Source organism: Nematolebias whitei, chromosome 8 (genome assembly GCF_014905685.2).
Source record: "Nematolebias whitei isolate Nwh7 chromosome 8, NemWhi1, whole genome shotgun sequence".
Lineage (NCBI taxonomy): Eukaryota > Metazoa > Chordata > Actinopteri > Cyprinodontiformes > Rivulidae > Nematolebias > Nematolebias whitei.
In genome coordinates, this window is record NC_056505.1 from 21964738 (window position 1) to 21987710 (window position 22973).

Consider the following 22973-nt stretch of genomic DNA (forward strand, 5'->3'; position numbering starts at 1 on the left):
GTGTGTGTGTGTGTGTGTGTGTGTGTGTGTGTGTGTGTGTGTGTGTGAGCACACTGCAGTGAAACGCACAGAGCGTAACAACAGAGAGGCAGAAAAGACACGAGTCTGCTCTGTAGCAGGGAAGTGATTTCTGAGAGAGAGCAAGCACCTGACTTCCTGCACACACGCTGAGTCAAACCTACTAACAGGCTCTTGTTTCATAAGAGCTTTCTGGACCTTCTCTGACTGGATAATACATGCAAAACCTTTTAAAACCAGTTGTAATTAAGACATCGATTAATACATTACTGAACGTTGATTAGGAAAATCTAGTCAGCCTAATCTAAATTGGACTGTCTGATTGAGGCTTTAACCCATAGCACGAGAGCAGAGCTCGGCGTGTCAGCATCTACCTGCCCCGGCAGTAAACCTATAGGTTCACATGATTTATTCATAGAGTCCATAGAGACTGAGAAACTGGAGATCCATTCTAGCAGACAAGATGTCACTCCAGTCCATTGTGCCAAGTCACGTTTCAGAAAAGGAGGAAGATGGACAAAACTAAGAGGGTGTTTGGAAAAAAAAAGCAAAAAGTTGTGAACCAATTTGAGATTTTAGTTGTAATTTACATACAACAATGTTTTACTATGCTGTATGTGAGTCGGAGAGCAAAATCTAAACGTGCCAGCAATGCTACAGTGACTGAACAAAGTTTTTCCTCCGTGTATCCACCCAGCAGTCACCCTCTTCCTGTCTCATGAATACACCACACACAAAAGACTATTTTAAGACACGTGAGAGTTTCCATCAAATGTGCTTTAGGACCCGTCCTCATCAGTGCCCACAGACAAACAGAAACATAACAAAAACAAGTGCACATGCAGATTAGAGTTTCAAATGTAGCTGTTTTACTATCTGAACAATCTGTGGTGTGTTTAGGCACATTTCTTTATTTCTCTAAGTCACAAGTGTTAGCAGTGGATTTTAGTCCAAACTCTGCGTGACAGTAGCTCATGAAGCATTAAATATAGTGCAAAAGGTGTTTACGTTTAACTTGTACCTTTATCTGCTGTCTGCGCAGCATGGCTAACTCCCTCATGTCTCTAAAGGGCTGCAGCAGGTACTGGTACAGCTGTGTTGAGGCCTCCAGTAGGCCTCCATAGGCCTGGTCTTCTTCTTCATACAGCTCCAACAGCTCCACCATGCTGTCTGTGGATTTGTGCTTCTCCAGCAGCTGCACAAACAGTATATTCATTGTTTATACATGTTTCCAATGTACAAGTGCTCTAATACATTAGCACAAATGTTTACAGTCATTACACATTTAAATAATGTGAATAAAACATGTCGGGGAAAACAAACGGACAGAACATCCAGAAACATCTGTTAACGTCTGCACTGAGCATCATTCAGTTCTAACATTTAAAAAGACCCCAAAAAACTAAGGCGAAACGCTCTTTATAACTTTTTACACATGTAATATACACTGTTTCCTATTCTTGTTGTAGGGGCCTGAACTGAAGACACATTTTATCTTTAAAGTGAGTCAGTCCTCAGTAAATACCTTACAGTTACGTGGATATTTTGTGAATAATAGCAGAACTAAATGCAGTCTTAATGCATCGTCCAGAGTTCAGTGTGCTGAGATCAATATGTGCACGTTTCTGTCAGGCTGAACAGTTTTGTTAGCAACCAGCAAACAGTAAAAGAGCCATGAACTATGTCCTCAAACGGAGTGAGAAGATCAATAGTTCAGTTTTTGTGAAATCCAGCCACACGACAACCAGCCACCATCTCTGGGTAACAGAGCGCCGCCATACGAGACAGAGGAGCTCAGCCTGGGAGGAAGAGCTGATTGATATCTGTGTCTTGTCCTCCATCACAAGGAGAAATAAACCTGAAATCTCAATCGGAGAAACTTTTATTGAAGCAAATGGCTTCTGGCGGGTGGGTGCACTTTAACATGACTGATTTATCTGCTCTCTGATTTATTGCTCAAGAAGGGAAGCGATGAAAACCTTCCAGCGTCTGGTTTTCTTTCTTGTTTTTCATTATTCCGAGTGTGACCACTGCTGAACTGGGTGGAATGACATGTGGGTTATTTGTTTATGCTACTTGCTGCCTTTTTTTTTTCTGTGGCCAGACGCACTGTACAGCAGAGAGGCCACGCCTCGGTCAGAAAGTCACCTGATCACATTAATGTACAAGAACGGAGTCTAGATGCAGAATCTGCAGGGAATATGAGCTCAATATAAATCCCATTTTCTTTAAAATATTATTTAACCAGGCACCATCAAACAGATAGTAATGCTGATAACTGTAAAATAAATATCTCTTTCACTTCTCTCTGAGGACTTCTTGTACTGTTCCGGCTCCATGAGCCAAGGATGCATTAATCTCACTCCATTGATTAGAGAGTCAGTGTGAGAGGCAGTGTGCATAAATATAATGTCTGTTTATATTAAGAGCTGCTAATCAATCACTCGCTGCTGCTGCTGCAGTGTAACATGAGCAGGCCTGCAGCTCTCTGTTAGTCTGCTCTGTGTCAAACACAACGTCTTAATTTGGTGCAACGTTTGGGTTATGTGAAAGTGTTTTATGAAAATGATTGCTGCATTATCCAACATTTTTCAGTCAGGTCATCTGGACAGTTTCTTTTTTTGTGCTGAAACGTTCCGCCTTCAGTCCGGAAGGCTTCATCAGTCAAGGAAACACACAACAAAACTGATTCTTCCCCGAACAGCTTACTCCAAAGTGGAACAAACCAGTTCTGCTTGTGATAAGACGGTCTCTTTGGTACGCCACCTCCTCCATTGCCGGCCCTCTTCCTTGTTGACAGTGTTGTCAAACTGGTTGAAAACAACAAAGTCCATGCTCAATAATCCAGGTATACAATCCAACATTTTTTCATCTTTCCAGATGACCTGACTGAAAAATGTTGGATTATATACCTGGATTATTGAGCATGGACTTTATTGCTGCATTATATTCCCTAAATCATCTAATGCAAGATTTAATTGGGGGAATTCAAATTAGATCTCGTACAAAAGGGATGAAAATAGAAGTAAAGCAACCTTAGTAGATTCATACACTATAGAAAATACTGAGTTGATCTAAAAAATAAAAACAACTTTGGGGAGTAGTACAGTTTATGTGCTTTCAATAAAACTGTTCCTGAGATTGATTTCTTGCTTGGTTCTAGTTCTGTGAGACTCTGTAGCAAACTGTCCACAGATTATCTACGATATTCACAGTCTGACGGCTGTTAGAACAACTTACTGGTATTACTTACTGGTATTGAGCATGCATCAGGAAATTTACTGGTACACTTGCAGCTCTGGGAACTTTGATGCAAGTTTATCTCACCTCCCTCTTTACATTTACTGAAGATTGTAGCACTCATTCAGTGATTTGTTTTTCTACTAGTGACATATTCTCTGTACCACTGTCTGCAACATAAAGCCAATTCATGACCGTATTAAGCTCTTATTGATTAGTTTAGAAGGTGTTTGTCTTCTTATTACCGCATGTTCCAGCCTATAAGTCCCAGTTTTTTGCATAATTTGTATGCCCTGTGACTTATACACCGAAGCGACATATTTATGTTTTTCTCCCATATTTATAAATCAATTTTTGGCTGAGATATGACCGTTTTCATTCATTCTGACTTTTTTTAATGACTACCACTTTCATCTGCTAGATGGCACTCGAGTCTACGACATGCCATTGTGTCATGTAATATGTAAAAGTGGCTATTAATGACACAATCAGCTTGCCACAGTCTGCCACTGCCGTCCAGCTCTGGGATGATGCCTGGAGAAACCGTCAAATCAGCTTCATTTTGCTGTGCCGCCCCAGTGGAACGCAGCTAATGTGACCAACGAAGTGCATTTATTATGTAAAAGTTCATCTGAGACACATCTTTACTATAAAGTCGAGCAAACAAATAATTGTTTTAGGTGGTTATCTTGTTAAATTTCGAAGAAATGCACAAGGAGTCGTCCCTCTGTGCGCTCCCACTTCCGCAAATCGGCTTTAGATGGCATGCAACAGCCTAACCAACGGGACTGCACATGCTTAATACAGGGGTCACAAAAGACAAAACTAATTATTTTCCCCTTTTTTTTTTTATTACTGCACAGCTGCTTGAAAAGGCTAAAAACAGTGTGAGCTAAGAATGAAATACAATACAAATCAAACGTCTGGGAACTGGTTTTATGTGTAAACCTATTTGCAGCAACATTGAAATCAACACCAGTGCTGGTTTCCTTTATGATAGTCTGAACTTTCGGCGGCTACTTCGCTATGAGGTGTTTAAACATTTGCAGTAAGCTTCAGTGCATGAAGTCACCGTGATTCAAGTGTTTTCCAGCTCAGCCTGCAGATTCTTGACTAGAAGTGGATGCAGCGAGGTGGAGTTGCAGGAGTCAGCACCTCGGTGCTCTCCTCGAGATGGTTCTGGGCAGGTTTTTAGAGTGTGCAGAAAATGGCATTAAAATGGGATGATCGGTTTTACTCACTGGTGTATGAGTGATCTCTATGGTGACTCTAATCTAAATCAAATATGCCGCGGTTAAATGTTGCTAGCAGGTAAAAGTTGAGGCTTTTCAGAAGGGCCATAACAAAAGCTGACGCAGTACTTCAACAAGCTCATGGAAAAGGGTGTGAGAAGTACTTGGGTTGCATTTGTGCATGCGTGTGTGTTTGCAGCTGTGGGTGCAGCAAGACAGGCATGCTGAGAGCACAAAATACTAAAGAGGACGTGTCTGCAGGTGCCCCCATTTTCTCTAAATCTTCTCCCACTGCCAAGATGAGTTAGAAGAGTGTTAGTTAAGCTGTTAATGTGTTGTTTTGGTCATGGATAGTGACAACTTTGAAATTAAAAGCCTTCCTAAAAAAAGAATGCACAACACTCGCCACCGTTAAAGCCAGAGTTTTAAACTATCTTTGTGTGAGACATGACAGATTTTTAGTTGTTTCAGATATTTTGCTAACAGGGTTGACATCAACAATTCACTGCAAAGATTGAAGCAACAAGTAGCACTTAAGACTTTGAGTTATGAAGGACTTTCAGCTGCAAACAAACTTTTAGCACAATATCTGCAAAACTGGCTGGACTACAGTCATTGTTATGTTTTCTAATGGAGTTGGCTGTGGTGGCCATCTTGAATAAGGAGTTCATGCATCCAACGATTATTTTCTGCGTTTCATTTAAACGTTTCCAGTGGTTGTAGAAATATTTTGCTAATAGACAGAGTGGACTCCAAATAGTTAATGGCAACATTTGAAACAGATTTAGGAAGACCATCAGAATGTGTGCTGGGATCAGTCTCAGCTACTACCACACAGGTGAGGTGACTCACCTCCTGCAGATGCTTTGTTGCCCGGCTGAGCGCCTCTTCGTACCCGGACTGTCTGAGCTCGCTCAGGCTCTCGTAGTACTCATCTGGGTCGTCGTTCTCCGTGAACAGAACCTGCGACAGGATCTTCCACCCGCAGGTGTTGAGCGCGTGACCGAGGTACACCTGCAAGCCGTGGCACAGCTCGTCCATCTCCGTGTCGGACACTTCCGCCGAGCCGAACAGGACCGTCCACATCCCGGCAGGTTCCTCCGGAAACACCGGGAGGAAGGGCTCCAGGGCCGAGCTGACGGAGCACAGCTGCTGGTGGACCGCCCGAAGGTCCTGGAAGGAGAAGAGCCCGGCCCAGCTGCAGTCCTCTCGGCTCATGTCCAGCTCCTGCAGGTCCAGAGAGGGGGACAGCTGGTCCTCTCCTACCAGCACCTCTGTACTCTTGACAGGACTTGGTTTGGATGCGGACTTACTTTTAGGGCTGCACCCTACTTTGCTCGGGCTCAGAGAGACTTTATCCCTGATGGGACTTAATTCAGGACGTTTTGTTTTGTCCCCATGCTCCTCCGGGCTCAGCTCGGCCTGAAGGTCCCTGCAGAAGCTTCTCCTCTGAATCGTCCTGTCGTGACACGTAATGGCAAATTTACCCTCAACTTCATTCCAGGCCACGATAAAAACAAACTTGTGCTTTTCCTTTTCCTCAAACGCATTCGGCCGAACCGCGACCCATCCCGACTCCAAGCTATCCTCCATTGTGAAGGACATCTCTGCAGAGTGTGATAAAAATAAAAACAAGTCGATGAAGTGCTGGACTCTGGCGCAGTTACACGGACTGTGTATTAAAGTGTTACAACATCAACCGAACCGTTCGGGGAGATAGATTTACAGCAGATCCGTATCAGTTCCCATCTCTGGTCCACCTGCTTCCTGTTGTGTCCCCGCGTCTGTCCCTGTCTCCTCCCGCTAGCTTTGTTTTTAGCTTCGGCCGAGTGTTTACCAGCAGCCCTACCGTCGAGCCCGCTCCGTTAATCTCGATCTCTCCGCTCCAGTCCTCCTCTCTTTTCGTCACAAAGTGCCTGCGGGATGCTGAAACCGCAGCGCACATCGTTCAAATACAACACACCGAGGCCACGCATGAGTGAGACAACCTGCTGCGTCCAACTGCGAAATGTCGGAAAGGTTAGCATCATTTAAACTCAACGTATCCGTGTCATTCCTTCTCATTTATCCAACGCAACAGCAAAGAAAACGATGCCTTAAAGTGCTTCAATGCGTGTCGGATTTTCTTAAAGCAGCATGCCATCTTCGACTTAACGACAACATTATTACTCTTGATTCAATATTAATAATGTTTATATCTTAAATTTGAGTTATTTATTATATAAAATGTCGTTATACTGATAATACAAGACTATATCAAGTTTTAATATTGAAAAGAAGGCAAAAGCAGTTTGATGGTAAACTGTTCTGAATGTATTTGAATGCAACGTCAGAATCTCAACGGCCGAGTACGTAGAGACGTGATGACGTAATACATTAAATCCAGGATTTATTATTATTTTTTTGTTGTTGTAGGGGCTTAATGTGGTTACTTTAATGCTGGACATTGGTTTATAAACACAACTTTTCCCCCATAACTGTCTTATTTGGAACAACCAAGATATTTGTTTCAAGTGTAAATCTTTATTTTTTAAGAACTGGGTGGATTATGATATTTTATTTGTAAAACAATTGTTTAACAAAGATGGACAATATTTAGTTATGGTGAATTTCTTTCTGAATATAACATTCTCTGTAACCACTAAAAACTTTGCTATTGTTTTTGATGCCATCCCAGCAGGTTTCAAATTCCTCATCCACTGCTGATAGAGCTCAAGTCCAGTATCCTCTGTTTCCAGAGCAATTTATTGGAAACTCAGACCCTTTTCTTAGTATTAAAACCGGAAATAAACATATTGGAGAAATAATCCAAAGGAATACTATTAGTAAACCTGCTTCAAGATACTTTTGGAACAATCTGTATTATATTGATTGAGAACAGACATGGTCGTTGCCAAGAATTCATTTATTTTTGTCTCAAATAAGGTCCGGGAGGTGTCTCTTAAAATGTTACACAGATGTTATCCTGTAAATTCAATACTGGATAAATATATTCCAAAAATTGATCCTCTTTGTTCCTTTGGTCATCTTGAAAATTGTTGTGTTCTGCAGTAGGATTGTTATTGCCTAGAAAGGGCACTAGAGGGCGGTCTAAGACTGTTGTTAAAATATACCATGCTGAGTGTGACGTGAAGAAAAAACGAATGTGAGGAACAAAGTCCATGCTTAATAATCCAGGTATACAATCCAACAATTTTCAGTCAGGTCATCTGGACACTAGACAGTTTCTTTTTTTTTTTGCACTGAAACGTTTCACCTTCCATCCAGAAGGCTTCATCAGTCAAGGAAACACACAACACAAAACTGATTCTTCCCCCAACAGCTTACTCCAAAGTGGAACAAACCAGTTATGTTGGTGCTAAGATGGTCTCTTTGGCACGCCCCCTCCTCTGGTGCCGGCCCTCTCCCTCATCGACAATCATGCCAAACTGGTTCAAAACCAACAAAGTCCATGCTCAATAATCCAGGTCTGGCTGGTCCTTAAGCACGTCAGATCAGTGGTAGAACCATACTTGGACCCCCTACAGTTCCCACATCGGCCACACATTGGAGTTGATGATGCCATCATCTACCTGCTGCACAGAGCTTACACACACCTGGACAGGGCAGGCAGCACTGCAAGAGTCATGCTCTTTGACGTTTCCAGTGCTTTTAACACCATCACACCTGCTCTACTCTGCAGTAAGCTCCTGGACATGTATGTGAACGACTCGCTGGTCATCTGGATCAGAGACTACCTCACAGGTCTACCACAGTATGTGAGGCTGCAGAACACCACCTCGGACATTGTGGGCTGCATCACTGGTGACCAGGAAGCTGAATACAGAGGTGTGGTGGACAGAACCACCTGCAGCTCAACGTTGGAAAAACTAAAGAGCTGCAGGTGGACTACAGGAAGAAGAGCAGCCCCCACAACCCTATAAACATCAAGGGTACTAAGGTGGACACTGTGGACTGCTACAAGTACCTGGGGGTCCACCTAGACAATAAACAGCTAACACCAACACTCTACAAGAAAGCACAGAGTTTCCTTGTTCTTCTGAGGAGACTCAGGTCCTTTAACATCTGCAGATCCATGCTGCAGATGTTTTGTTACTCGGTGGTCTCCAGTGTCTTCTTCTACGCTGTGGTGTGTTGGGGCAGCAGGGTGAAGAAAGCTGATGCCAACAGACTCGATAAACTCATCAAGAGCTGGCTAAGTTCTGGGAGTGGACCTGCAGTCTCTGACAGAGGTGTCTGAGCAGAGGATGCTGAGGAAACGGCTCCAGATCCTGAAAAACACGTCACACCTCCCGTGTGACACACTGGACTCTTACCGCAGCACCTTCAGTCGTAGACTGAGACCACCGAGGTGCTGCACAGAATTCATCTACTCACCAAGACTCATGTTGGTGCTGCTGTTGTTCGGTGTATTGTTTTGCACTAGTAGTGATTAGCGTAAATCTTGGATGTTTAGCGTACCGTTTGGCGTTCATTTAGTGTAGGCTATATCTTAGATCCTTATTTACTTTCTTTTTACACTTTATATTTTTGCTATTGTTGGATGTAACAGCGACCCTGTGTACACAATTTCGTTCCACCTCATGTACCAGATGTGATGCAAATGACAATAAAGAGTCTTGAACCTTGAACCTTATACACATACACATGCAATATCCTGAATTGTACTAGGAACTGTGGCTGCTCATTGAATACAATAAAGTAGACAATGTCGCAACGTCGTCCTCTGGCAGCCTTGGTCCTTAAAAACAGCATTGTGGCTCATTAGATGAATGAACCACAACTGAGGAGAAGACAACTCCTCCCTGACACTCAGGAGCTGCAAAATGGTGAATACTTGAATCATTACAATATCTGGTTATGTGGAGATGGACTGAAGTCATTTGGAGTTTTTGACCTGTATTCTTTCTTTACATCAAAAAACACTCTTGAATGAGCATCTCCCTGTGTATAAAATACACTATCTGTGCTAGCAAGTGACTAAGATGGTGCATAAAAAAAACAATGACCCTGATATTTACCTAAAATGTACAGTGTAAATCATTGGTTTACATTTGCAAAACACTCATCTCCATTAAAAAGTTCCACCATAGGTATTTATAAATACTTGACCTTCATCCCACAACAAAAGGTAACTTGTCTAGCTCTAATCACTATTAAAAATATTTATTGTTTATTTTATTTTTTATTTTTTATTTCGGCTGCTTTCTGCGTTGGGGTCGCCACAGCGAACTAAGTCGCACGAAGACTCTGCAGTTATTTTGTTTATGCCGGATGTCCTTCCTGGCGCACCCACAGACCACCGAGCTACCACAGCCCTCTGTGTGGAGCAGAGAGCTGCTGTCTAGGACACCCCGAGGAGCAGATGGTGGGGGTTAAGGGCCTTGCTCAAGGGCCCAGAGTGGGACGAATGAGGGTGGGGGCAGGTGTGGGTGCTTCACCTATCCCCACCCACATTTTTGATGTTGTTGCAACCGGGGATTGAACCCAGGACCTTCTTGCTGTGAGGCAACAGTAACCACTGTGCTGCCATTGTAAATTGTCAGTATTGATCAAATCAGCTATAGAATACTTACACATTTTATAATAGCGGTTAACAAATATTTATCTTAATATTTATGTTTTGACCCCCGGGATCCAAAATGGAAGAAGCGGGTAAAAGATAATGGATGGATATTTATGTTTTCACGTTTATATATATATTTTTTAAAAATTGTCATTTTATTGTTCTTAACGAACTTGCACTTCCAAAAGTTGACTTGTAGAGGGCGCAATCACATTTTAGATGACATTTGAGGCCACACGGAACGCACAAAAACATTTCGTCACTTCCTGGCGGGATCTGACAGCCAATGCTACATTCATTAAACATTGGGAATACATTATTTCCATATCATACTATGGGTAAAAATGAGGCAAAAGTCCACCAGAAGATTTTACTCTTCACATCAACGCCACGTATGTAATGTTATAACAGTAAAGGATTGAAACTAGTGACAGAAATGCTTTGGAGTTGGATAATATAATATTTAGAAGCTCTATTTCTTTTCTCCGACGTGCATCAAAGAGTCATTATGTAAACAAGCGACAGCGACCCATTTACAGCAGCGAGCACATTGACAAGAGCAGCGGGAATAATTCGCAAATGCAGAGTTTATTAGAACCGAGTGCTCACAGAAAAATGTTTTAATGTGTTTTAGTGAACAGTTGTAGCAAATTACTATCGTAATATAAACTCGGAAGATTAGCGTTAGCTTGACAGAGCGTCGAAGAAACGGACCCCTGTTGCATTTTTCGACTTAATTTGAAGGTAAGATATTTTAACACATTGTGACAATTCTTCTAAAGCTTGTAGATAGTGACCTGCTTCATAGACTCGTTTTAACTTGACTACAAAAATGTTTTTCAGCTGTGCAGGAAGAACCCGCGCTAATGTAACGCTGGATGACGTCATCCCTGTGGCCTAAAGGTTTGACAGGATGTAAACACTTCCTGCAGGATTAATCTGTATTTATATTTATATAATTTGTAATCCAGCAGTGCGTTTTACTTCCTCCCAACATGTGTAAAACAACACTAAAAACACAATTATTTTGCATTACACTATTACTTTCTTACCATTTCAATTATGGACTTTTTTATTCACGTTTGCATTACTGGTGTTTATTTATTTATGACACTGTCTTTTATTTGCTATTTGCACAGCATATGCTTTTATTCTATTCTCATTTATGTTTTATTACTTTTGCACAGACATTTTTTTTCAAGTGCTTGTATGAGTGTTATTTTAATACAGTGGCGGTGTTGCAGTATTTTTCTATGGTTGAATGTCAACTTTTACTTCAGTATATTTTTTTTAAACCTATACATTCATTGTGTCTTAAATGTATGTTAAAGAGACAGAGCTTTTGTTAATCGGTTAATTGTTAAAGGTTTGCAACAAGTCCTGCTCCTTATCACTCTAAAATAAAATATGTCCCAAGCCACAAAATGAAATTGAAGCTTGACATTAATACAGCACAGCTCATTAGGCTCTACATAAATGCTACACTTTTTAAAGATGTGTATTTTGCAACATTATGGAATACGGCTCTCGAAAAAATGTTAGCAGGACTTCTGGATGTTCAAAACAAAGAAAATCAGAAAAGTCTTAAAAAGGATGACTAAAAGGGAAACATCTTTGTGTAGACCCCCTTTGATCAAATCTAGACAAGTAAATATGAGTATCCCATTTTCAAATAATAAAGTCAGAAAAGATAAAAACAGGACAGTTACCAGTAGTTTGACATTTGTGATGTTGTCATAGGTTTTTTCTCATAAAGGCAAAACCCTTCGTTTACTTACAATTTGATTCTGTTTATGTAAAGTATACTATATTTTTATTGTTTTCCTGTTGTTATAAATGCATGTATTCAGAATGGATTCAAAGCTCCAAAGAGCTGCTGTAGAGACATTTTATACAAACTTATTAATGAGTTTTGAACATTTTTGCTTCAATTTTACTGTAACTCCTGTACTTTTAAGTTGTGAACATACTGCGTGAGTTGTAACTGTGCACTTTGTTTTAAATGCAGGTACTTTCAGGTAAACTGTCCACAAACTGTTGGTTTCTCCACACATGGACAACATGGGGAGTCTGAATCACATGGTGGAGACTGTGGCGCTGAGTGATGGTCCTGCTCCTGAGAGCTCCTCAACACAAAAAGATACTTCACCTACAGACATGCTGAGGTTCACATGCTCATCTTCAGCATGCTATATTGTTATAATTCACAAACCAAAACCATTGCTAAAGAATAATATATATATATTTTTAATTTCAGAATAAAACAGCAGATGTCCAATCAGTGTTTTGAGATGGCGGTGCATGTCAGTGCAGGTATGTAACATAATTCATCTAGTGTTTTCATTAACATATACTTTCCACAAGTCTATTAAGAACTGATGTTTGCAATTACAGGAAAAATTAAAAAGTCCTGCAGCACGTTGGAAGCAGAGAGAGACTTGTGAGCTTTTAAAATCTATATTTATTTGCTTCAAATTGTAAGCAAACTGTAATAAGTTCTATGTTGACATGTAATTTCTAATGCCACAGGCCAGACTACATGAGTGAGCTGGAACGAGCAAAAACGGCTCATTTTAACAGCACGTTGGCACTGCACAGGTAAATAATGCTGCTCAGGCCTCTAGGGGATTAACTTTAAAGTCAAGTCCATCTACAAAATGTTCATTAAGCTCGTGTCCTTCAGAATGCAGATGTGGCACGCTTTAGGAGAAAAGATGAAACAGAGCGATCCAGAGGCAGCGTAAGTCAGCTCACTAACTATTGAAATCACTTCTGTCGGCTGATTTTCACTGATTTTCACGACTGACTTCATGAAACTTCTGTTGTTCTTAGTGCCCTAAAAGCTGTGAGTGACCGCTGCATGGCTCTGTGCTCACGGATAAAACAACTTCAAGAGGTAAGACCTTCCATCCTCTTTGTCTTAGTAGACATAAAATGAAGTGGCACGGTGTGTGTGAAGGTTTTTAAACTTTATTCTAACTCCACAGACAGGCAACATTATTCTCCAACAGCCAGGCCTGTCATAGTAACTGTTCATGAAGCTGACATGCTCGTGCTGTTAGCTTACATGTCAACTAATCTTTATGGACATCCTGCTACAGCTGTCTCGTTTGTGGGGCAAACCGCTGCAGCGAGTAACCAGCGTGCACAGCTGCTCGCATGTGTAGATGAACATATGCATGAGATATATTCATAAATTAAACGGATTCTTTCATTTTTCTGGACCGTATATAATGTGCATTGAATTTAGAAATGTAACGTGAGACGTTAATTATCTTTGACTCACCAACGACAGTGGGTCATTTATTAACAGAATCAAAGTTTAACACATCACACATTTACATTAATTGGCAAAATATGGAAAATAACAACATGGCTAATTTTAGCAAGCTGTACAATTTTGATTGACCACACGGCGGTGGTTGAAAACTTTACACAGACATTTCTAAAATATCTGGAATGATTTCTACCTGATAGAAGAATTTTAAAGATGGAAAGATGAAGTTTAGAGGGAGAAAAAGATGGGTGAGGGGGTTTGTTTGTGTTAGCATCAGAACGGCACTCTCCGGGTTTTTCTCAGCTTCTTCCCCCAGTACACTTAGGTGGTATAAATCAACTCTTTTACCTGGAGATGTCTCCACTGGTACGAAAGTCCATTCAACGCACCCTTTCAGCGTCTCCGTAGGAGCAGATTTCCCGCCTCAGATGCTTAAAAAGAGCAAACAACATAAAGACTCATCTCGACCCAGTCATTCCTCCACACTGCTGCCTTCTGGGAGCTGCCACCAGTCAAGAAAAACAAGGACCATGAGGCTTAAGAGCAGTTTTTATCCCAAAGCAATTATGATGTCGAACAACGCAACATGTTGATGCTTTCATAGTTTCATGTTTAGTCTAGTATTAAGTTATACTTGTTAAGATATTTTGCACCTGACAGACCTTCTTATAGTTTTGTTTGTTATATACAATTGCAATGAATTTAAGTTGGATTCTGACTTGGTCCTGCTAAAAATTTGCCTCACTGTTTTGCATTAAAATATTGTTGTTGTTTTTTCCATAGGAGACAAGATATCTTCAAGATGAAATTACAGAAATCCAGAAAAACAGACTTGGTATGCCGTTTTATTTAATTTAATGTGGTTAAACTTGTTTGTATATAGTTTGTTTTGCTCTTTAAAACCCAGCAACACTTTCAGTTTGCTTGTTTTTGCTTTGAAATGAGTTGTTTCGGTCGATGCCCGATTTTTAGAATTAGACTAATTAGCTGATCTTTTTGTGTGTGTAGAGATGAAACGGCTTACCCACGAGAAGATGAAAGAGATGGAAGAACTAACGTCTAAGAAGGAGCACGCAGATTCAGAAAAATACAAAGCTGTGTTGGAGAAAGGTCAAGAGAATCTGGAAAAATATAAGAAGATGGCCATCATGACACAAAATGTTCTCAGGGTAAAAAAAAAAAAATAATCTACAGAATATCACAGAAAACAAAATGTATTTTAGACTTAGTTTCTTTATTACATTTGTATTTGTTGTTTGTTAATGTTTATTTTTCTTCTCAGGGCATCCTGCTGGCCTGTAAAGTCAACTGGCTGGATGATCCTAAACTTCGAGACATTGCCATGACGCTAGAGGAATTTCCTATCTCAGACTAGAGACTTTTTTTTTTTTTTTTTAATCTAAAGACTTCTGTCTTGTATCGTCTAATAAAAATCTTTATCTCATAAGCTGATTTGCTTTAAAGGGGAAATTTGCTGTAACTTCCACTAAAAAGCGACACGGAGAGAAAGAAATTATTTCTGGTTTATGTCGGTGAAAAACGTTTCAGCAAAAAAAGAAACTGTCCAGATGACCTGACTGAAAATTGTTGGATTGTGAACCTGGATTAGAGAGCATGGACTTTTTCGGTGAAAAACAGTTTGAACAGTAGGTGGCGGTATACACCACTTAACTGCGAGTCGCCATTAAAAGAAAAGAAGAAATCACCGCGTGCAGTTCCTCCTCCGAACCAGCAGGTGGCGCTAATGCACTCGTCGCTAACCGCTAAAGAAACACGTGTGATCGACTGACTGTTCGGGCGTATTCTGGGAAGTTGACATAAAATTGGGATTTTGGCTATTTAGTTTTAATCCAACTAGTATAAAATGCCGAAGGTGAAGGCGGAAAAGAGGAGCAGGCAGCACCAAGACGTTAAAAGCCAAGGTTTGTTTCTCTCGATGAGTTAGCTTTAGCTTGTTAGCAAACATAAATACTGACTTAAATAACTGCTTTAAATATCACCTGTTGCTTATACTATAAGTATATGCTATAAGTTATAGGAGAGGGAAAGTGTGTTTTTATAATAAAGTTTGAACACGAGTGAACAGCTGTCGTGTTTAATGTATTTGAGTTTAGTTAACAAAAATACTAGTGTTTGTTTCCAGTTAAAGAAAAAGGTGAATTATGCATTGAAGCTTAATTTCACTCACTTTACCTTGCATTGGGTAAAGACTGCATCGATTCCCATGATTAGTACCTAACTTTACAAACTCACTCCTGAGGGGAACTTTTTTACTCAAAGGCTTCAAACATCTGCTAAAGTTCATGGGGGAAAACCAATGCAGACGTGTTTTTAGTTTTCTACATAGCCTTCCAGACTACCATTTAATTTTCACTTGTTTTTCTCATTTGTATGCATCCTCTATGATTGTCTCCACTGTTGTCATCACGCTTTTAAAATCAGGTCTCTCTTGTTAATGAGTCCCCGAGGCTCAGTGGGATTAACCTGTATGAATAAAGGTTGAATGGATGAATAATAGTTTATTTTGCATGGAGCTTTAGTCTTTAGTGTCTGATTTGTCAAACATCAGTTCAAGTTTGCTGTTTTTGTAGGGATCATGTTCAACACTGGCGTTGGTCAACACATCCTGAAGAATCCTCTGGTCGTCAATGCAATCATTGAGAAGGTGGGATGAGTTGATGTCTTCTGGATCATTATAGCTTTGACATGTTGCCACGAGTATTTGTACAGAAACACAGTCAAGTTTAGCACTGTAAATATGAAGCGCACACTTTCAGTCTATTAGAACTACTGTAATTACATCCAGTGAGTGGAAAATAAACTTTATAACGATATTTCAAAGAACTCGAAGTAGCTGTGGAACGTTTCGTTATTAATTTTCTATAAAGTTAATTATGTTGCGTTTTGAAGTTGTTGCTATTAACCAGAGGTCAGAGATGTCTAAAACAAGTAAGGTTTTGGTGAGCTGAGCTTTTTCAACATTTACTTTGATTTGATGGAGCGCGTGTCTACACAAATTTTACAATTAAAAATCACATAAACGTGTCTTGATGGATGCGCTTGCCCTTCGTGTTGTTTGAGTTATGAAGCAGCCGCGTCAGTGTGGACTTTAGGAGAGAGGCCCCATTTATACTGACATAAACGATAAAACGATCACATTAGACCCTCCAGATCCTCTCCGACTAGATGACATGGATAAAATGGGTCACAACTATGCTGCTGCATTGTTGCATTTAATATAACTAATATAAAGAAGGCACATTTACACATGTTTGACATTAAGAGCCCTAATGTGATGGTTTTACCCTTTTTGTCTGCTCTTTTATTTTTAGCAAAACCAGCAGGACTCGCAATGGCATTACAGCTATTCCATAAACTAGTACTGTACTTTCATCAAAATGTTAATAAGTAGAAAAACATACATTTAAACAGGACGTGAATAGAATAAATGAACGTGCTAAAATAAACTACACTCACATTTCCATCAGGAAGGGTGAAAACTATTTTATAGAAATGTACCTGAACTTAGACAAGCACTTCTCAAAGACAGTGGGTTTTACAGTCGGATAACTGGACAATTAAAAAAATAAATAAATACTCAAGGCTGGTATAGCCTGCTTACAGCTAAACACACATTGACTTGTTTTGCATTCCCCTTTTTCTCAGGCTGCGCTGAGGCCGACAGATGTGGTTCTGGAAGTTGGACCTGGTACTGGTAACATGACGGTTAAACTGCTGGAAAAAGCAAAGAAGGTACAAAACTAGTTTTGCTTCAGTCACTCAATACAGATATTACAATGCATGTAGTTGCTGTACTGCATTAAAAGCTGTGTTTTATTTAAGTTATGATTTGAATATTAGAAGTACAGTAGTTCCTCGTTTATCGCGGGGGATCGTATCGTCAAGCCCCGAAATAAGTGAAAAACCGCAAAGTAGGGATACAGTAGTTCAAGTTCAAATACAGTAAACTTTATATTAAGGCTTTAGAAACCCTTCCCACACTCTGTGAATGTTCTAAACGCCTAAACCTACATAATTTTAACAACATACGTTACTAAATTTTACTTATTAGCACTGCAGGACAGCAACAGCTATGTTTCTGCAGACCTATACTGCAGCGATGAAGCCCACAAATCAGTCCTCTAAACTCTTAAACCTACTAATTTTAACAACATACAGTACTTATATGTACAGGAGCTACAAAATTTTTCTTACCAGGATCTGCAGTACAGGAGCAGCTTGGTTCTGGTCCGACCCGATAGATGAAAAACGTCCTGGTACAGCATGACTGAAGCCCACCGCTCCAGCCAGCTTGATGTGTGCGTGCTGCTGCCCAGGATTTAATCCACCACCTCTGGCTCGGTCCGGACCAGCACCGCGCGACCAGAACACGATTGAACCCTGCAGTCGTTTGTCATCTGCAGCTCCCAGGATTCGGGTCACACTGACCGATTCTGGATCAGCTACAGCCCAGCTACTCAGAGTTCAGCTTCAGAATTATTTGACTTTCCTGCCAGTCCTGTGAGCAACAGAACTTCCAGATCTTCTGACTTTACAGCAAAACTTTCCCTCCATTTGCAGCAGTGTTGACCTCCAGGAAGTGATGGCTTCTGGGTAACATAGTTCTTTAGACTGGCAAAAACAGTGAAGGCTTAATGAAAGAAAACTACAACTGTGCCTTTTTAAAATTTTTATATTATGTAAATGTACAGTACTAAAAAAAAAAAAAACCGCCATAGAGCGAGTCCGCGATAAACGAGCTGCGAAGTATCGAGGGACTACTGTACATCTGTGTTCCTGTCTAGTTTTAGTTTATTCAACATTAAAATGGTTGGTTTTGTTTTTGCAGGTTGTGGCATGTGAGTTGGACTGCAGACTTGTGGCTGAACTTCAGAAAAGAGTACAATGCACGTGCGTGAGGCCATCAACACGTGTTGTTTAATCTGTTTATCTAACAATACGTGAACAAAGATTTAATTTGTTGTGAACATCGTTGCTCTCAACAGGCCTTTGCAGACCAAACTTCAGATTTTAGTTGGTGATGTATTAAAAACAGATATGCCTTTCTTTGACATCTGCGTAGCTAATCTGCCTTACCAGGTGAACACTTTATCTACATATTGCATATAGTTGATTTGACAGAATCTGTTATTTTTCATTTAAAATATTTGTCTTAATCTTGCAGATTTCATCACCGTTTGTCTTCAAGCTGCTGCTGCACCGACCTTTCTTCAGGTTAGAAGTGACTGAAGCCTAACTGAGGATAAGCTGTTCGTACCACGTTAAATGCCTCTTTGTGTTTTATCCAGATGTGCTGTGCTGATGTTCCAGAGGGAGTTTGCCATGCGACTGGTTGCCAAACCTGGAGACAAGCTGTTCTGCAGGCTGTCCATCAACACACAGCTGCTGGCTCGTGTCGACCACCTCATGAAGGTCAGCATGTTCTCGAGATGTTTGTCTGCTCGCAGAAAAGATGGACTACGTGTTCAGGGTGCTTTTGATGCTGAGCTTCCCTCTTTCATTTCAGGTGGGGAAGAATAATTTCCGCCCTCCTCCTAAAGTTGAGTCAAGTGTCGTCAGGATAGAACCGAAGAACCCTCCTCCTCCGGTTAACTTTCAGGTTTGTTTTGACTTCTTGTGGTGAGTCTTTCTGAGGAGAGCATCTTATTGTTGTTGTGTTTTTCACAGGAGTGGGACGGTCTGGTCAGAATCGCCTTTGTACGGAAAAACAAAACCCTCGGTGCAGCTTTTAAGTGAGCATCTGCCGGCTTCAAACCCACAACCCATACTGTTCTGTTAAAGTAGAAGACCTCATGACTTTTAATTTCCAGGTCTGCAGCAGTGGAGCAGCTGCTGGAGAAGAACTATAGGATTCACTGCTCCGTCCACAACGTGGTGAGTAAATGACTGGATCAAAACAAGTTCTGTGAAATGCTGCTTTTTATTTCACTTACTGCTCAGCTTAATCAAACTTCCCCCCCGTCTCTATAGATCGTTCCAGACGACTTCAGCATCGGCAAAAAAATCGAGAGTGTTCTGCAGGAGGCCGGTTTCAGTGACAAGAGGGCCCGGTCCATGGACATCGACGACTTCATGATGTAATTTTAAAAAAATCATGATTGAACTTTTTAAAACTTCATTGTGACATAATTTAACATGTTGAAATGTGTTCTTCATCCTCAGACTGCTGCATGCATTCAACACTGCAGGAATCCACTTTACCTGATGGAGGTGACAACAGTTTGACCTCCTGTCTCAAGAAGATGTTGAAAAACAAGTGAAGCTATGGTGCACTTGGAGGAACTTGAGTGTCAAAACAGAAATTAGCTCATATTGAGTCTTTTCTTTTCCCAGTAAACATGCACACACAACTTCTTGCAGGTGTTAAGGTGTGCACGTAAAAAAAATGCTATGCATGATTACTGTAATCTGCAGAAGTGTTTAAAAAACACATTATTTTATCGTTTTAAGTGCAGACTCATTTTCTTGAAATCTGCTTCCATAATCTTTTGTTTCATGCTTCAAAATGTTTTGCTTGATATTAATCACAAAATTATGGAAAAATATGTTTCTAATGCAAAAAATAATTTATTCAAATCTTGGCATGCAGCTGACTAGATTAAGTATGCTGTCCAGTTCAAGTTTCATTGTCAGGTCAATAAAATATTGAATGTTTAGCGGCTTTTACAGACTTTTTTTTTTTTTTTTGGAAAACTTATGTTGGTCAAACTTTGCTGAACTGGTTTATGACTGGACTCGATGATATGATTGAATTGCAAAGTTAGAATCTGAAATAATTTGATATTAATACTTCAAAACTGTTCAACTAGATAATTTTCTCTATAAAACGCTCTACACTTGTACATTTGCACTATTTAAACAGAACCGAATCACTATTCAGTCTATGACTTGTTTTTACAGCATTTAGATGTGAGTAAATATTCACAGCAGCTAGAAGAGATTCATTAGTCTGGACCGACTCCTGTCAGTAACATTAATAATGCTTGTTTACATGACAAACTTTTTGAGGGAAACGGGAACTTTTCTGCTGCGTTTTTTCTTTTCGTGTGCACAACATGGCTCGCTCTCTGAAAGCGAAAGGTTGGAGTTACAGCAGTTTTATGCAGTTTATACCTGAGCCATAACTGGAGCAGAATTGCATGTTAAAAAATAATCTACTGGTCCAAAAGGTAAAAAGACAAGTTTGTACTCCGATGTTGGGTTATGCAAGTGAACAGGATGAATTGTCAGTGGTGGAGAAAGTACTCAAACACTGTACTTAAGTAAAAGTACAAATAAACGGACAAAAATGTGCTTTAGTAAAAGTAGAAGTACCACATTAATGTTTTTACTTAAGTAAAAGTAAATAAGTACTTCCTGGATGTATTACATAATGCAATGGTCTACATATATTTAAGTCTGCCTACCATATGTATATTTTCTGTAATACATTACTAGTGTTCCATTTTAATGAACAATGCTGCAGATAATACATGTTTTTATTGTGTTTACTCTGTGACACAGTTCACACTTGGACTTGTGATTCTGTGCGTCAAAAATTCAGGGACGACCTGCAGAGTTCAATGCCATTAAGCAAAAATAAGAAAGGAATGATTTTACCTTTGAAAGTTTTTATTTAACGCAAAGTAAAACCAATGTGTCATTTTAACTGCAGTAAACACATTTAAGTAAAAGTTGTCTGCTTGAACAAAAGGAACATTAGACCTAAGAAACGAATAGGCTCTGATCATTTCCACTGATATTTCAACTCCAGTTTGTCATCAACTCCAGTTAAAATACTGTAGTTGACCTTGTAATGGGTCAATAGTGAACAATATTTTAACTTCATGACACCATTTTCAAAACTTGGACCTGAGTGTCGAGTCATTTGGAGACATCTCTTGTCTCCTAACATCCATGAACTTGACACATTTTAATATTGCAGCAAGAATTTCTTGTTCAAGTTCAGAAGAAGTTGGTTTTTAAAGATTTTTGAGTCCAGTCTGGCTCTTTTGGGAGAGAGAATCTGTCCTGTTGTACTGAGCAGTCTTTCAATAAAGCCATGGGTGGCGCATATCTTCTGGCTGACTCTCTTACGATGGAATACATTTTGGGTGTGTTAGTGGTGCTGCGGGTGCACCCAGCTCAGTGACATATATATACTAGAATATATGTCATTGGTCCAGCTCTTATTGAAGGCGGGTCTAACATAACCTGCCCACTTTGCAGTGATTCAATGGACCAACTCCCCTCTCAACATTAGTTACTTTCAAACTAATGAACAAATCAAAAAGCCGCAACATGAATGTAACTTGTAATGCAACGCGTTATAGAAATGTAGTGTAGTAGAAAGTACAGATACTTGATGTAAAATGTAGTGGAGTAAAAGTATAAAGTACCCACATTTAACTCTACTTAAGTAAAGTACAGATACATGAAAAATGTACTTAAGTACAGTAACAAAGTATTTGCACTTAGTTACATCCCACCACTGCGAATTGTAGATTACTTGAATCAGCCTCCCCAAGAGCAAAGAAATGTAAGCTGCAGTTTTAGGTCTGAAACTTTCCCTGTCAGGTCTGAAAAAGTTGAGTCTGGTTCTCTGGACATTGAAAAAACAACAAAAAAGAAAAACTGTAGAAACGTTTCATCTCTCATCCAAGAGACTTCCTCAGTCTGAGGAGCTGTTTTCAGCTCAGTCTCTTAAATAGCACCTTCTCAGAGTGGATCAACCAGTTTGCTGCTGACAACCAAAACCAGCTGATCACATGCTCAAGAAGGACCATCAGCCTAACAATGGATCATTAGCACACTGATGGCTGTGTACTATTCACAGAGGGCTGAGTGATACTAGCAATCACAGCATTGTAAGAGGGGGACAGTTGAACCCGGAGGCCTCCATCCCTGTTTAATGATGGACGATTTCTTTTCACAAAGATGGCCTCCTTTACTCTTCTCTCAAACCATCGTTCCTCTCTGTCCAGGATGTGAACATCTTCATCCCTGAAAGAGTGACCGCTGGCCTGGAGATGAGTGTAGACCGCAGAATCCTGGCCTGATGATGTTGATCTTCTGTGCTGGGCCATCCTTTTGGCCAGTGGCTGTTTAGTTTCCCCGATGTAAGACTGATCACCCTCCTGACACTGAACAACTTACACAACATTACTCTGTTTGTGCCGGGGGACTGGATCTTTGGGATGAACCAGTCTTTGCCGTAATGTATTTTGGGGTTTAAAAGCCACTGGGACGTTATGTTTAGAAAATAAACGTCTCAGTTTCTCTGATACTCCCTCAACATACGGAATGACCACTAGTCTGGGTCTGGGTTCCTCCTTTTCACCTGATGGCTGACTGGAGTCCTGTTTGGGTTTCTTCTCTGCTTTCAGGAAGGCCCAGTTAGGATATCCACATTGCTCTAGAGCCTGTTTTGTGTAGGATTTCTCCTTCTGCCTGGCTCCTGAGCTAGTGGGGACGCTGTCTGCTCTGTGATACAGAGTCCTGATGACTCCTAACTTGTGCTCCAAAGGGTGATGGGAGTCAAACTGCAAATACTGGTCTGTGTGGGTGGGTTTGCGGTACACCTCGGTTTGCAAATGTCCTCTATCAGAGACTGAGACCTCACAGTCCAAGAAAGCCAACC

The 22973-nt window shown here is 40.4% G+C and overlaps 3 protein-coding genes across 4 annotated transcripts in view; 2 read left to right on the forward strand and 1 right to left on the reverse strand.

The window, feature by feature from the left end:
* Window positions 1-6582, reverse strand: part of LOC119413975 (junction-mediating and -regulatory protein) — a 13098-nt gene extending 6516 nt beyond the window's left edge. For both annotated transcript variants that reach the window (XM_037681062.1, XM_037681061.1), the window contains exons 1-3: window positions 6196-6582; window positions 5343-6097; window positions 1040-1213 (exon numbers count right to left, since the gene is read on the reverse strand). In XM_037681062.1, the coding sequence (XP_037536990.1) occupies window positions 1040-1213; window positions 5343-6095 (927 nt within the window). In that variant the 5' untranslated portion in view covers window positions 6096-6097; window positions 6196-6582. The remainder of the gene's footprint in view (window positions 1-1039; window positions 1214-5342; window positions 6098-6195) is intronic.
* Window positions 6583-10494: 3912 nt separating this feature from the next.
* On the forward strand, window positions 10495-14708 carry cenph (centromere protein H). The gene is made up of 11 exons (XM_037680471.1): window positions 10495-10800; window positions 10900-10959; window positions 12065-12221; window positions 12314-12369; window positions 12451-12496; window positions 12586-12654; window positions 12740-12796; window positions 12889-12952; window positions 14117-14168; window positions 14342-14502; window positions 14616-14708. The coding sequence occupies exons 3-11, from the start codon at window positions 12109-12111 to the stop codon at window positions 14706-14708; spliced, it is 711 nt and encodes a 236-aa protein (XP_037536399.1). The 5' UTR covers window positions 10495-10800; window positions 10900-10959; window positions 12065-12108.
* Window positions 14709-15079: 371 nt separating this feature from the next.
* Window positions 15080-19809, forward strand: dimt1l (DIM1 dimethyladenosine transferase 1-like (S. cerevisiae)). Its single transcript, XM_037680472.1, has 12 exons — window positions 15080-15255; window positions 15925-15998; window positions 17000-17086; window positions 18183-18244; window positions 18340-18433; window positions 18519-18568; window positions 18643-18766; window positions 18861-18953; window positions 19022-19086; window positions 19165-19228; window positions 19325-19431; window positions 19517-19809. Exons 1-12 carry the CDS (start codon window positions 15198-15200, stop codon window positions 19557-19559), a joined length of 921 nt encoding a protein of 306 aa, XP_037536400.1. The 5' UTR covers window positions 15080-15197; the 3' UTR covers window positions 19560-19809.
* The last annotated feature ends 3164 nt before the right edge of the window (window positions 19810-22973 follow it).

What these genes read in the sequence shown, in the direction of transcription:
- cenph (XM_037680471.1), top strand. Translation starts at nt 12,109, where the DNA reads ATGGACAACATGGGGAGTCTGAATCACATGGTGGAGACTGTGGCGCTG. An exon ending in TTGGAAGCAGAGAGAGACTT is followed by an intron (nt 12,497 to 12,585) that starts GTGAGCTTTTAA and finishes CTAATGCCACAG; the next exon opens with GCCAGACTACATGAGTGAGC. An exon ending in GGATAAAACAACTTCAAGAG is followed by an intron (nt 12,953 to 14,116) that starts GTAAGACCTTCC and finishes TTTTTTCCATAG; the next exon opens with GAGACAAGATATCTTCAAGA.
- dimt1l (XM_037680472.1), top strand. Translation starts at nt 15,198, where the DNA reads ATGCCGAAGGTGAAGGCGGAAAAGAGGAGCAGGCAGCACCAAGACGTT. An exon ending in CAGAAAAGAGTACAATGCAC is followed by an intron (nt 18,245 to 18,339) that starts GTGCGTGAGGCC and finishes TGCTCTCAACAG; the next exon opens with GCCTTTGCAGACCAAACTTC. An exon ending in CTGCACCGACCTTTCTTCAG is followed by an intron (nt 18,569 to 18,642) that starts GTTAGAAGTGAC and finishes TGTTTTATCCAG; the next exon opens with ATGTGCTGTGCTGATGTTCC.